General features: G+C 42.1%; 1 protein-coding gene across 1 annotated transcript in view; it reads right to left on the reverse strand.

The window, feature by feature from the left end:
* The window catches only part of LOC128734140 (potassium channel subfamily T member 2), a 164,157-nt gene extending 153,161 nt beyond the window's left edge, over positions 1-10,996 (reverse strand). The window contains exon 1 of the mRNA XM_053828177.1: positions 10,749-10,996. Within this exon, the coding sequence (XP_053684152.1) occupies positions 10,749-10,996 (248 nt within the window). The remainder of the gene's footprint in view (positions 1-10,748) is intronic.
* Positions 10,997-11,723: the final 727 nt, after the last annotated feature.

The raw sequence follows: 11,723 nt of genomic DNA on the forward strand, positions 1-11,723 counted from the left end.
GTGCGGATTTTCCGCGGCCTTGGTTTCGGAAGCTAGCTAACGAACCACCACCGAGCGGTGTTCTCTCCCAAGTAAAATATTAACAAGCTAACAAACGAGCTGTCTAATATTTTATTCTTTTTATCTGCGCGCATTTTGGTTTGCAAAAATAGCTCTACAATATTCATTTTTGATGCGGCGGCGCGGGAAACATAAAAAAACTGTTTGAGTTTTTTCCCCTTGTATTTAGTCGGTGTATATAAAGTTGAGAGATAGTGCAAGCTTTGTGTTTGTTTGTGTATGATAATGATAATAGGTCTCAAGTGGAAGCTTTGTGTAGCACAATGGAGTCGTAATCGTATACTCGAAACTGAAAGAATTGAATAGTGAAAACCTGGCCTGGAACTGACCGAGCATGTGTAGGTAGCCGTGCACTATCGAATGCCCTTGAAAATAAAATTTCCTTCATGCTAACCAACGTATTAAACAGAAAGTAAAACAATTATAACTTCCTGTTGTTTTGCCGTTCGGCACAGCACAGCAGCGTGCCGGTTGGTGGTCGGTGAAACCGGCACGCCGTATGCTGCCAAATTGTCTCCCCAGGCAGGGCAAGCTAATGTGGTTTTCTCCATAATTTATATTTTCGGTCAACCAGCAGGACATTGTCCTGCGTCTATGTACAGACCTACTGCCTGTACCAGCTTTAGAGTTTTCAAAGCAAGGACACCATGCCGAGGTCGGCCGCTCCGAGCCGAGACAGAATGCTTTCAAGCTGCTGTTTTAAATATTTTAACTAGTTTTGCTCCTCTTGCTTAATGCTGATGGATCATGCCATTGTCCACATACGAACACAACCGGACCGGAAGATCAACTCAATTAAGATGCAAACTCAGATAACAATGGTCGGTTAGATAAAGTGGTCAAAGCTCGTCAGCTTTTTGATTTCGTGACAAATTGGGTGGGGTAATCAGAACGATCGTTTTCATCGAACCTTACACCTTAGGATATTCAACTGCAGAACGGCCGATGCAAATGCAGCTGCAGTTGTCTTTTGCTTTCTGTTTTGTGTGACCTAACGTATACAGAGCAAACGAACGCAAAGCAACTATCAACGCTTGAGTTACTCTATCAGATAAGAACATAGTCCGTAACAATTTTCATTAAAGTTTGAATTTCTAACAACTATTCTTCTCGGAAGATATTTCTGAATGCATGATATTTAGCCTTAAAAAGGTTTAAATTGGTCAAACGTTAAAAGTGCAAACCAGAAAGTAATCCCTCTCTCCAGTGTCTATTTTGTTGTTCATTACCATCATATTTAGTTAGTTCATACAAAAGTCGCGTAAGCAAGAGCCATTCATCAGTTTCTAGGAACCGGGAGAGAAACCGTTATCACTGCTTTACTAACTTCTAAATCACCATCTCGGGTAATCAATTGAGGCAAAATTGAGTGGAAATGAAGCAACTGACGCAACTTTCGATTGCAATCGTTGCTGGTTGCATCGTCCTTCCTACCTACACTAGACAGTAGATGATACTGGATGTGCTAATTAAAACTTTTTAATTGCCACCAATCGTAATGGAGTAGTGGCAGCAAAGCTACTGTACTGAGTTGTTACATCGTCAGCCGGTGTGGTCTGCTGGAGGTATGGTTTGTCGCTAGTAACTAGTGCCCTCTGTGCAGAACTCTCCTGAATAGGTTTCATGTGAATATGCGGAACGTGTGCTGTGGAAGCTGTACCATCATCATGCCATGAGTGCCTTTACCTATCTGCAGAGTTCGATTTGGCTCAGTGGCTTACCGTTGATTAATGAGAACCGGTAATGTATGGACATGTTACATCTTCTCCTTGAATGGTTCGAGCAATTCCACAATATTACTGTAGATGCAAACCATTTGTATCGCAGAATATGTTGTTCTCGTCATTTCAAATCAAACTGCGCGAACTTTTTGAAAAAATCAGAAATTAAAAATAAAACTTTTAGTAGTCTCTCTTCATCTTCGGAATGATGATTTATCATAAGGTAGCAATTCTTTAGGGAAAACCAATTCAATGTTCATTACCTTTTTAATCAGAACTTTTTTAATAATTCCGGTTTTCATACCAATACAGATGCCAATAATAAAAAATAACGTAATATATAGAAATATAGTCATATAGTCACATTTTATGTTTACAAAGGCTCAAAAGATTTCAAACCTTGCATAGAAAGGGTGAAAACAGACTTCCCATCAGCTCTCATTTGGTTTGTCTATAGATTTTTCAGAAAACGCTGGAAATGATACAAGAAAAGATCTTTTGCTCTCGAATCCGTTCAGTTAGCTTCAGGATACAATGCTGGTCTAACAAGCCAGTCGTTGTATGTTCGAATCTCGGTTAGGCGGTGCTGCTGCTAGACAGAGTCAGTAGGATGGTTGCACTAGTCCCGTAACTGTACTCTAATAGCCGACCACGAAGTCTGTCTTAGAAAGTCGTTTATGCCCAAGGCTTTCCTTTTTATTTGCTATCGAACCTCGTTGATTTGGCTAATAAGGACATATTCAAACTTGTAAACAAAAATAAAACATGATTTAAGAAATTTTTGACAGATGGGCAGAGAAAGTGGGCCGCAGTGTCTGAGAACAAGGACTTATGAACAAATGCAATATTTAACAATAATAACAATATTTTTTGTTTTTACTGGTACTGACTTTTTCGCGGTCAAACGTAAACTCTTTTTTGATTAAGCAGAGAAGCACTTGGTGCGAAAAATGTTAAACTGAATACTGGGCAAGTTTTCGATCTGCGGCTAAAAATATATTGGGTTTTGTTCGTGGCACTGGGACTCCAAACCAGAAAACAATATTTGTTTTTTGTCTACCATTCTTCTTCACCAAACGCTCCTCCATCTTTAATAAAAATGATTTACGTTGAACCGTGAAAGAGTCAAAGACAAGTAAAACAGAACAAACTGCACCTTAGCCTCGCTGAAAAAGGGATATATGGGGCATTTGTAGACCTAATAATTACATACAATATTGCTTAAGAATTAAAATTTTATCTTTTGCATTTACGGTGCTATAGGGCTGTACTATCGTTAGTAGCAAAAATAGCGCTCTTTTTTAAACCAGTGGGAAGCAGCATTATAGCGACAAAGATATAAAAGATATAGCAATGCTTACTTCAACAATACTGCAAACACTAATTAATTCTACAAATGCCCCATACACTTTTTTTTTAAATTTCTGCTAGACTGATGTGCAGTAATTAAAAGAGTAAAATCGAAGCGAAAATAGCATATCAAGCTTGGCTCTCGGTCTTCCTCATCTTCTTGGTGTTCCCGGTTTTCTCGGACTTTTAGGTTTTTCCCCGGTCGTCTTGATCCTTTCCGTCTTCTCAGTCTTCTAGGTCGATATGGTCCTGCAGGTCTTCTCGTTCTTCTCGATCTGTCAGTTTTATCGGTTTTCCGGTCTTCTAAGTCTTCCGATCTTTTAGTCTTCCCGTCTTCTCGGTTTTCTGCGTAGTCCAGTCTTCTAGGTCGATACGGTCCTCCAGGTTTTCTCGTTCTTCTTGGTCTGTCAATATTCTCGAGCTTTCTGTTTTCTTGAACTTTTGGTTTTCCAAACTTCTTGATCTGCCGGTTTTCTTGGATTTTTTGGACTTCCAGTCTTCTCAATCTACTCAGTCGTCATGGTCTTCCAATCTTCTTGGTGTTCACCCTAGCAACAATGTAAGTTTTATTGTACTCTTATGGTGGTCTTCAAGACCAATTTTGGTCTCAAATGCTATCATAAGAGTGTAATAAAACCCAAATTGTTACTTGGGCAGGGTCTTCTCGATCTATTCGGTCTTCATGGTCTTCTAGTCTTCTGGGTCTTCCTGGGTTTCCAGTCTTCTCGGTCTTCTTGGTGGTCCGGTCTACATGATCTTCTCTTCTTCTCGGCCTTCCTAGTATTCTCGATCTTTCAATCTCCCAGTCTTCTTGATCTCCTAGGTCTTTCGGTGTACGCGACGAGCGCTTCCAGAACGTTCGAGAAACATCTCCACACTGCCTTGCTAGCAAAGCAACGTATGCCATCGAAACATCCACCAGTACATATAGCTAAACCTTCTCGAAGTTGCTCGAGGCCACGCTGGTAGTATAAATACGGGCATTTCAGTCGAAAGCAAAGTCAGTCTAATTTTGAACATGTAGTGATCAAATAAAAGTAAATAGCAGCAGTAGAGAAAGGGTGTAAAGAAAATCACTGGTGTTTTCATTACCATCATACTTCCTTGAAGCGGAATAAGGGAAAATACCGCCAGTTCTTTTAAGAACGAATTTTGAAGAGTGAAGTTTTTCTCTTGATTGCCAATTCCGTTGCCATACCTTCAGTATTTACATTCCACCGCAAGCCGTCCCCAGTTCCTAGTACGGACAAATAAAACATTCGGTTTTTCTGGTCTTCCAGTCTTCTTCAGGTCTTCGAGTCAACTCGCTCTTCGCGGTATTCTCAGTGTTTATGGTTTTCCCGGTCTTCTCGGTCTTGTCTGTCTTCTCAGTCCTTTCATTGTTCTCAGCCTTTTGGTCTTCTCGACTTTATCAGTTTTCTCACTCTTCTCGGTCTTCTAACTCTTTTAATCTTTTCGGTCTACTCGGTCTTCTAGGTCTTTCGGTCTTCTTCGATCTTTTCTCCTGTCAGTCTTCGCGATCTTCCGGTCTTCCTAAATTTTTAGGACCTTCAGTCTTCTCTATCTACTCGGTCTTCATGGTCTTGCAGTCTTCTCCGTCTTCCGGTTATCTGGGTCTTCCTGGTCTTCCAGTCTTCTCGGTCTTTTTGGTGTTCCGGTCTTCTCGGTTATCTCGATCTAGTCGGTCTTCTCCGTCTTCTAGCTCCTTCGGTCTTCTCGATCTTCCAATCTTCTCGGTCTTCCAATCTTCTTGCTCTTCTTAGTGTTCTCGGTTTTTCTGGTCTTCACAGGTTTCTTCCCGCTCCTTTATATCTGCTTCTAGGTCAATGCGATCTTGGAGGTCTACTCGTTCTTCTCGGTCTTTCTGTCTTTTTGGTTTTCAGGACTTCTGGGTCTTCCGATCTTCCTGGTCTTCTCCGTCTTCTCAGTCTTATAGGTCGATTTCGTCCTCTCAGTCTTCACTTTTTTCTTGGTCTTCTCGATTTTCTCCGTCTTCTTAGTGTTTATGGTTTCTCGGTCTCCACAGACTTTTTAATATCCCCTAGGTCCTCTTATTTGAGCCTCTTCCTTTCATTGTGACGAACTAGAAGTGGTAGAGGAGTTCGATTATTTGGGATTGCTGGTGACCGCGGACAACAATACTAGTAAGGAGATCCAGCGGCTCATTCAAGCGGGAAATCGGGCCTACTTTGCCCTTCGTAAAACACTACGTAAAAGCTAACAATGTACAAAACCATTATTAGACCGGTAGTTCTTTATGGACTTGAAGCCGTGACGCTGCTTACGGAGGACATACGCGCCCTTGCCGTGTTTGAGCGAAAAGTGCTGCGGACGATATTTGACGGAGTACAAACTGAAAGCGGAGAGTGCCGAAGGCGTATGAATGACGAGCTATGGGCACTGCTTGGGGAGACTCCCATCGTACATCTAGCGAAAGTTAGCAGGCTATGGTGGGCCGGATACGTCGTAAGGATGCCGGACGACAGTGCGCCGAAAATAGTCCTTTTCAACAACCCCATCGGCACCAGGAATAGGGGAACCCAACGTGGACGATAGCTCGACCAGGTCGAAAGCGGTTTACGACTTCTGAGACGACTAGGAAATTGGCGACGAGTGGCCCAAGACCGAGTACTTGAAACAGCACGAGCCACCCCGGCTCTATGCTGAAGAAGAAGAAGAAGATCCACTCCGTCTTTTCGGTCATCTAGGTCGATACGGTCCTCCAGATCTTCTCGGTCTTTCAGTTTTCTGGGTCTTCTTGGCCTTTCGGTTTTCTCGTTCTTCTCGGGCCTTCAGTCTTCTCAGTTTCCGATCTTCCTGGTCTTCTCGTCTTCTCAGGTTTTTCGGTTTTCTCGGTTTTCTCCGTCTTCTCGGTCTTCTAGGGTGATTTGTTGCTCTCAGTCTTCTCGTTCTTCTTGATCTGCTAGTGTTCTCGGTTTACTTGATCATCCAACATTCTCGGTTCTCTTAGTCTTCACGGTTTTCCCGGTCGTCATAGACATGGACGATTTTACCCGTCTTCTCTGTGCTTTCCGCATCTCAGTCTTCTATAGTTTGATACGGCCCTGCAGTTCTTCTCTTTCTTCTCAGTCTTCATGGTCTGTCAGTCTTCTCGATCTTCTTGGTGTTCTGATCTTGTCCGTCTTCTCTCTTATTCTGATATTTCGGTTTTCCTAATACGCTCGGTCCCCTCCGTTCTCTAGGTCGATTCGGTCTTTCGGTCTTCTGGGTCTTCCGGTTTTTCTGGTTTCCCAAACTTCTCGGTCTTCTTGGTTTCCCATCATCTCGCTCTTCTCAGTGTTCACAGGTTTTCCGGTCTACCACAGTCTTCTCAGTCCTTTCGCAGTTTTCGGACTTTTTGATCTTCTTGACCTTCTCAGCTCTCTCAGTCTTCTCCATTGGCGAAACTAGCACTCATGTCTAGGGAGGTCTATACTCCCTAGAGGGAGGAATTTTTGTGGACCATTTTATTTCGCCGCTATATTACAATTAAATGCATATTAATGCATGGGATCATACAATTGTGATGCACATAAAAATTACTCTAAAGTTTTTATTATCTAAAGTTATCTAACTGTAGCTTTTCCTTAAATTTAAAAAACCAAAGCAATTTTTCTAGGGGGGGGGGGGCTAAATCCCTCCTCTTTTTTAACCTTCTTGACCTTTCCCGGTCTACTCGATCTTCTCAGTCTTCGCAGTTTTCGTAGTCTCCCGGTCTTATCAGTTTCGTCAGTTATCTTAGTTTTATCGATATTCTCGTTCTTCTTGTTCTTCTTCGTAGTCCTTTCGTGGTCTTCTCGTTTTTCTTCGCAGTAATTCAGTAATCCAATTCTCTCAGTCTTCTCGATCTTGTTGGTCTTCCTAGTCATGTCGGTCTTTCTGGTTCTTATTTCTTCTGGGGTTCTCGGTCCTATCGGTCCTCTCCGTTTTCTATGTCGATTCGATCCTCTGAATCTTCTAGTTTTCTTGATTATCCAGTCATCTAGGTCTTCTTAGAGTTCACTGTTTTCTTGGTCTGCACCGTCTTCTCCGTCTTCTAGGTTTTCCCAGTCTCTTACTTTTCCATTCTTTTCGATTTTCCGGTCTTCTTATTCCTCTCGGTCTTCTCGGTCTATCAGTATTCTCGATCTTCCGGTTTTCTTCCATTTTTTTGGTCCTCCAGTCTTCTCGATCCATTTGGTCTTCCTAGTCTTCCAGTCTACTCAGTACTCTTGGTGTTCCGGTCTACTCGGTTACTCGGTTTACCTGGGCTGCCCGGTCTTTTCCGTCTGCTAGGTCGATCAGATCAGATCAGGTCTTCTCGGTCTTTCGGTTTCCGAGTCTTCTGGGTCTTCTAGTTTTCCTGGTTTTTCAGTCTTCTCGGTCTTCTTGTTCCTCCGGTTTTCTCACTATTCTTGGTTTTTCAGTCGTTCTCCGCTTTTATCGGTCTTCTCAGTCCTTTCGCTATTCTCGCACTATTCTTTGGTCTTCTCGACTTTCTCAGTTTTCTCGGGAAGACCGAGACCGAGGTTTTTCAGTCTCTCCGGCTTTGAACTTCCAATCTTCTCGATCCTCTGGTCTTCTTGGATTTTTGAACTTCCTGTCTTTTCGATCTTCCGGTCTTATGGGTCTTCCAGTCTTCTCAGTATTTTAGGTGGTCCGGTCTTCTCGGTCCTCTTGGTTTTTCCGGTCTGGTCTGATTTCTCCGTCTTCTAAGTCAATCCGGTCTTTCGGTTTCTTAGTTCTGATTTTTCAGTTTTTTTCGGTTTTCCCAGTTTCCTCGGTCTTTTCGATCTTCATGGCTTTCTCGGTTTATTCGTTCTTCTCGGCCTTTTCGATCTTTTCGGTCATCTCGGTCCTCTAAGTCTTTTCAGGATTTTTCAGTCTTCTCGATCTTTCTCGTTCTTCTCGGTTTTCTCGATCTTCGCGACCTTCCCGTTCTTCTTATTATTTTCGATGTTCGCAGTCCTTTTGGTCTTGTCAATCCTCTCAGTCCCGGTCCTTTTCTCAATTTTCACGGTCTTATTGTTTGTGGTTTTCGATTTCCGATTTCACGTTTATGATTTCTAATTAGCGATTTCCAATTTACGATTTCTTGTTTTCTGGTTTTCACGTTTTCACGTTTTCTGGTTTTCAGGTTTTCTGTTTTTTTTGTTCTTGTTCTCGTTCTCGTTCTCGTTCTCGCTCTCGTTCTTGTTGTTCTTGTTCTTGTTCTTGTTCTTGCTCTTGCTCTCGTTCTTGTTGTTCTTGCTCTTGTTCTTGTTCTTGTTCTTGTTCTTGTTCTTGTTCTTGTTCTTGTTCTTGTTCTTGTTCTTGTTCTTGTTCTTGTTCTTGTTCTTGTTCTTGTTCTTGTTCTTGTTCTTGTTCTTGTTCTTGTTCTTGTTCTTGTTCTTGTTCTTGTTCTTGTTCTTGTTCTTGTTCTTGTTCTTGTTCTTGTTCTTGTTCTTGTTCTTGTTCTTGTTCTTGTTCTTGTTCTTGTTCTTGTTCTTGTTCTTGTTCTTGTTCTTGTTCTTGTTCTTGTTCTTGTACTTGTTCTTGTTCAAATTGCTTTTAGTAGCAAGGAAAACTTGCTAATGTAATGAATTTCGATCGAGTGCAGATAAGCCAATATTGGCAGAATATTTTCGTTTCGTATGGAACAAATCAATAAAGTGAATCAAAATGGAACGCTTTCGCAGCTAAACGAACTCCCTAAAGTGGTTTCAGCCAAAATATGGTTGACTGAGGCGGAGAAGGAGAGCACTTGCCGTGTTAGTCTTTAGGACCGTAAAAATAAATCAATACAATTAATTGGATCAATTCTAGGAACAAGGATGTTTATTCCTCATACCGGCCACATAAACCGAAATCTGTTGTTTTATAATGGAAAACATATTTCCAAGAGCTGAACGTAGAACAACAACAGTGCTAGAAATGAAAACATTAGGATGCTGCCAGTAGAACGGAGACATTGTTCGACGCATAAATCAAAAGTTTGTAGATTGTATTTGACTATGAAACAAAATAGGGACGTGATTCTGAGTGTCTCAGAGCGAAGTTTATAAATTTAATAATTTCGCAGTTCTACCAAGTAAGTCGCAGTTCTACGAAGAATTTTTTACAGAGAATTTAAATTCGGTGACAATAAAAAAGACTTACCGAACGCTCCGCTAAAATATATCGATTCGATGTACCAACAGCAGGACTTACCTGAAACGAGAGAAGAGAAAACATTGCATATAAATAATTGAACTACGTACGTACATTAATAACATTCCCGCTGATTGTGATACCACAATCCAAAATTCAGTTTTCAGTTTCCCAGCCCTTCAACAATTTCAATATGCGCTGAGGTTTGCTTCGCAACGGAATGGTTTGCCTTACCACAGCACCGTTCATCGGTTCCGTTCGATCGGGTTTTAAGTTGAATAATAATAACCGTTATAAACGAAATGATTACCATCATTATCAGCGTGGCTCGCAGCCACAGACAGGAGAATGGTTCTGCGGTGACTTCATAAATAGTCACCCACATGCCATTTTCATCGGGTCGATTCTCCAAACGGGGATGTATAAAAACTTTTTCCTAACTCTTCGATGACCATCATTGTAGGTACAACCCCTCAGAGGGAGTGCTGGCTGCTGGCGGGTGTGTCAAGTGTCCTCCCGGCCCCCGTTGGTCGTTGGCCGTGCGAGCAGTGCGAGAAAGTGTAGCTTAAATATTTGAACAAGACTGCGGTAATAATCGACGACAAATGGGGTTTGGTTCTGGCTGGCTGATGGCTGTTTTGTGGCTGCGTCGGCGGCGGTGGTGGTCCGAGACAGGTCCGGGACCCCGAAACGATCGGGACAGTTGTAAACTCGACGGACGTACAATGTTTGCCGTTGCATCAAACCGGGTAACGTACGTACGAACACATTTGGCGGTTTCGTCGATGGACTTAGTTTATCACTCCGTTTTCTTCTGCTGAGGGGTCGGTCGTTCGTGCGGTTGGAGTTTTATGTGACAAGTGTATGGTTTGCTCTACATCACGTCGGGATGACATTTACGGTTATGGTTTTTGGAACGAAACACTATGTGAAAGAAGGGATTGAATTTTTTTTGGTTTAAAGGCTGCATGGTTTTCATAGATAACCGTGCGTCTCCATCAAAGCAACATTGAAGCGAACGCATGGTACTTTGCTTGGAGACAACATATTAACGTCAATTAGCAACACCACTGATGCTGGTGAAACTTTTTCAAATGAAATTTGAGTTAATCAAATCAAACAGCTAAGTAGCGTTTGCCACCGGTTTGAGTTGAGACGCGTGCAGAATAAATTTAAGTTCTAACAGACGCGTCTTCATCGCCGGTACGGCCAATAGATGGCAACAATGAATGACAACTGGCACAACTTTGGAACGGCACATAAAATTCGATTATAATGCCTACCCGGCGTGGCAGGTTGACAGAAACACCGCTTGAAATAATGATACGACCAGAATTGTCGTACATCAGAAATTTCCAACAGAATTATCGCATTAATTTAGAAGCCTGATGGATGAGTTTTTACGGCTTTATATCATGACAAATTCTCGTTTATTATGATAAATAGTTGGGACTAGTTTCGATGGATTATTTTACATAACCTGAAAAAGCAGGTATGAGGTTACCTTACCTTGGAATCTGCAGCGCGATCTCGTCCAGACTGTCGGACGGGCTCATCGGCGTCTTCTCGAAGAGCCGCGACGGTCCGAGCGTTAGGTGGCTGATGCCGGAATTGCAGGATGGCCCGCGGAAGACTTTGGCGCCGCGACGCTGCCGCTGTCGCTGCTGCTGCTGCTGCTGCTGTTGTTGGGCCTTCTTGCGCTTCTTGTTGGCTTCCTCGCGCTGAAGGTTATGCAGCCGAAAGAAGAATAGCGACATGCTGGTGGTCTTTTGATGATGTTTTTTTTTGTGCGTTCGTTTGTTACGTTTGTTTGTTTGATTAGCGCCATTTCGGATGGTACCATGGAAACAGAAATTTTATTTCATTTGGATGGGGATTTTTCTGACTGATTTCAAGAAGTAGGCGGGATCTACTGTTGTTTTTTAGGTTATGATTATGCGGGTGAAGCAAAGATATGATACGAAAAAAGCATTTAACAAGCAGCATGCACACAATTATCTTTATACAAGGAAAGGTAAAACTTGAGAATAGTAGAAGATGAAGGGAGGCTGGCAAAATGCCAACAGCATTTATTCTTTATTATTTTTTAACAATTTAAAGCTGAATGATCAAAGCGGACAGAATAACTAGACAAAATCGTTTTATTTCAACGAAACTCCGTGTCGATTTATTCCCAAAATCTTACAAATACAGTTTCATTTCATAATACAATATTAAAGCAAGAAAAAAGTTTGTCTTTCTAATAACCTGTGTTACTTACTCACTTACTTTAACGCTACCTTCGCTCTGAATTCATTATCCGCGCAGCGGAAAAAAATAAATAAACAACCCGCAATCTTGAACTCTCCATCCGTCCGATTTCCGGTGTTTCTGGTGCTGTGCGAGATTGAAAGCTCGTCGTCGAAACCTTCGCTGCCATCGCATCGGCGGGAGCTAAGGAAAGCCCACTTAGCATTCCAGTGTGATTCCATCAACCGGAAAAGC

The sequence above is a fragment of the Sabethes cyaneus genome, chromosome 2 (genome assembly GCF_943734655.1).
Source record: "Sabethes cyaneus chromosome 2, idSabCyanKW18_F2, whole genome shotgun sequence".
Lineage (NCBI taxonomy): Eukaryota > Metazoa > Arthropoda > Insecta > Diptera > Culicidae > Sabethes > Sabethes cyaneus.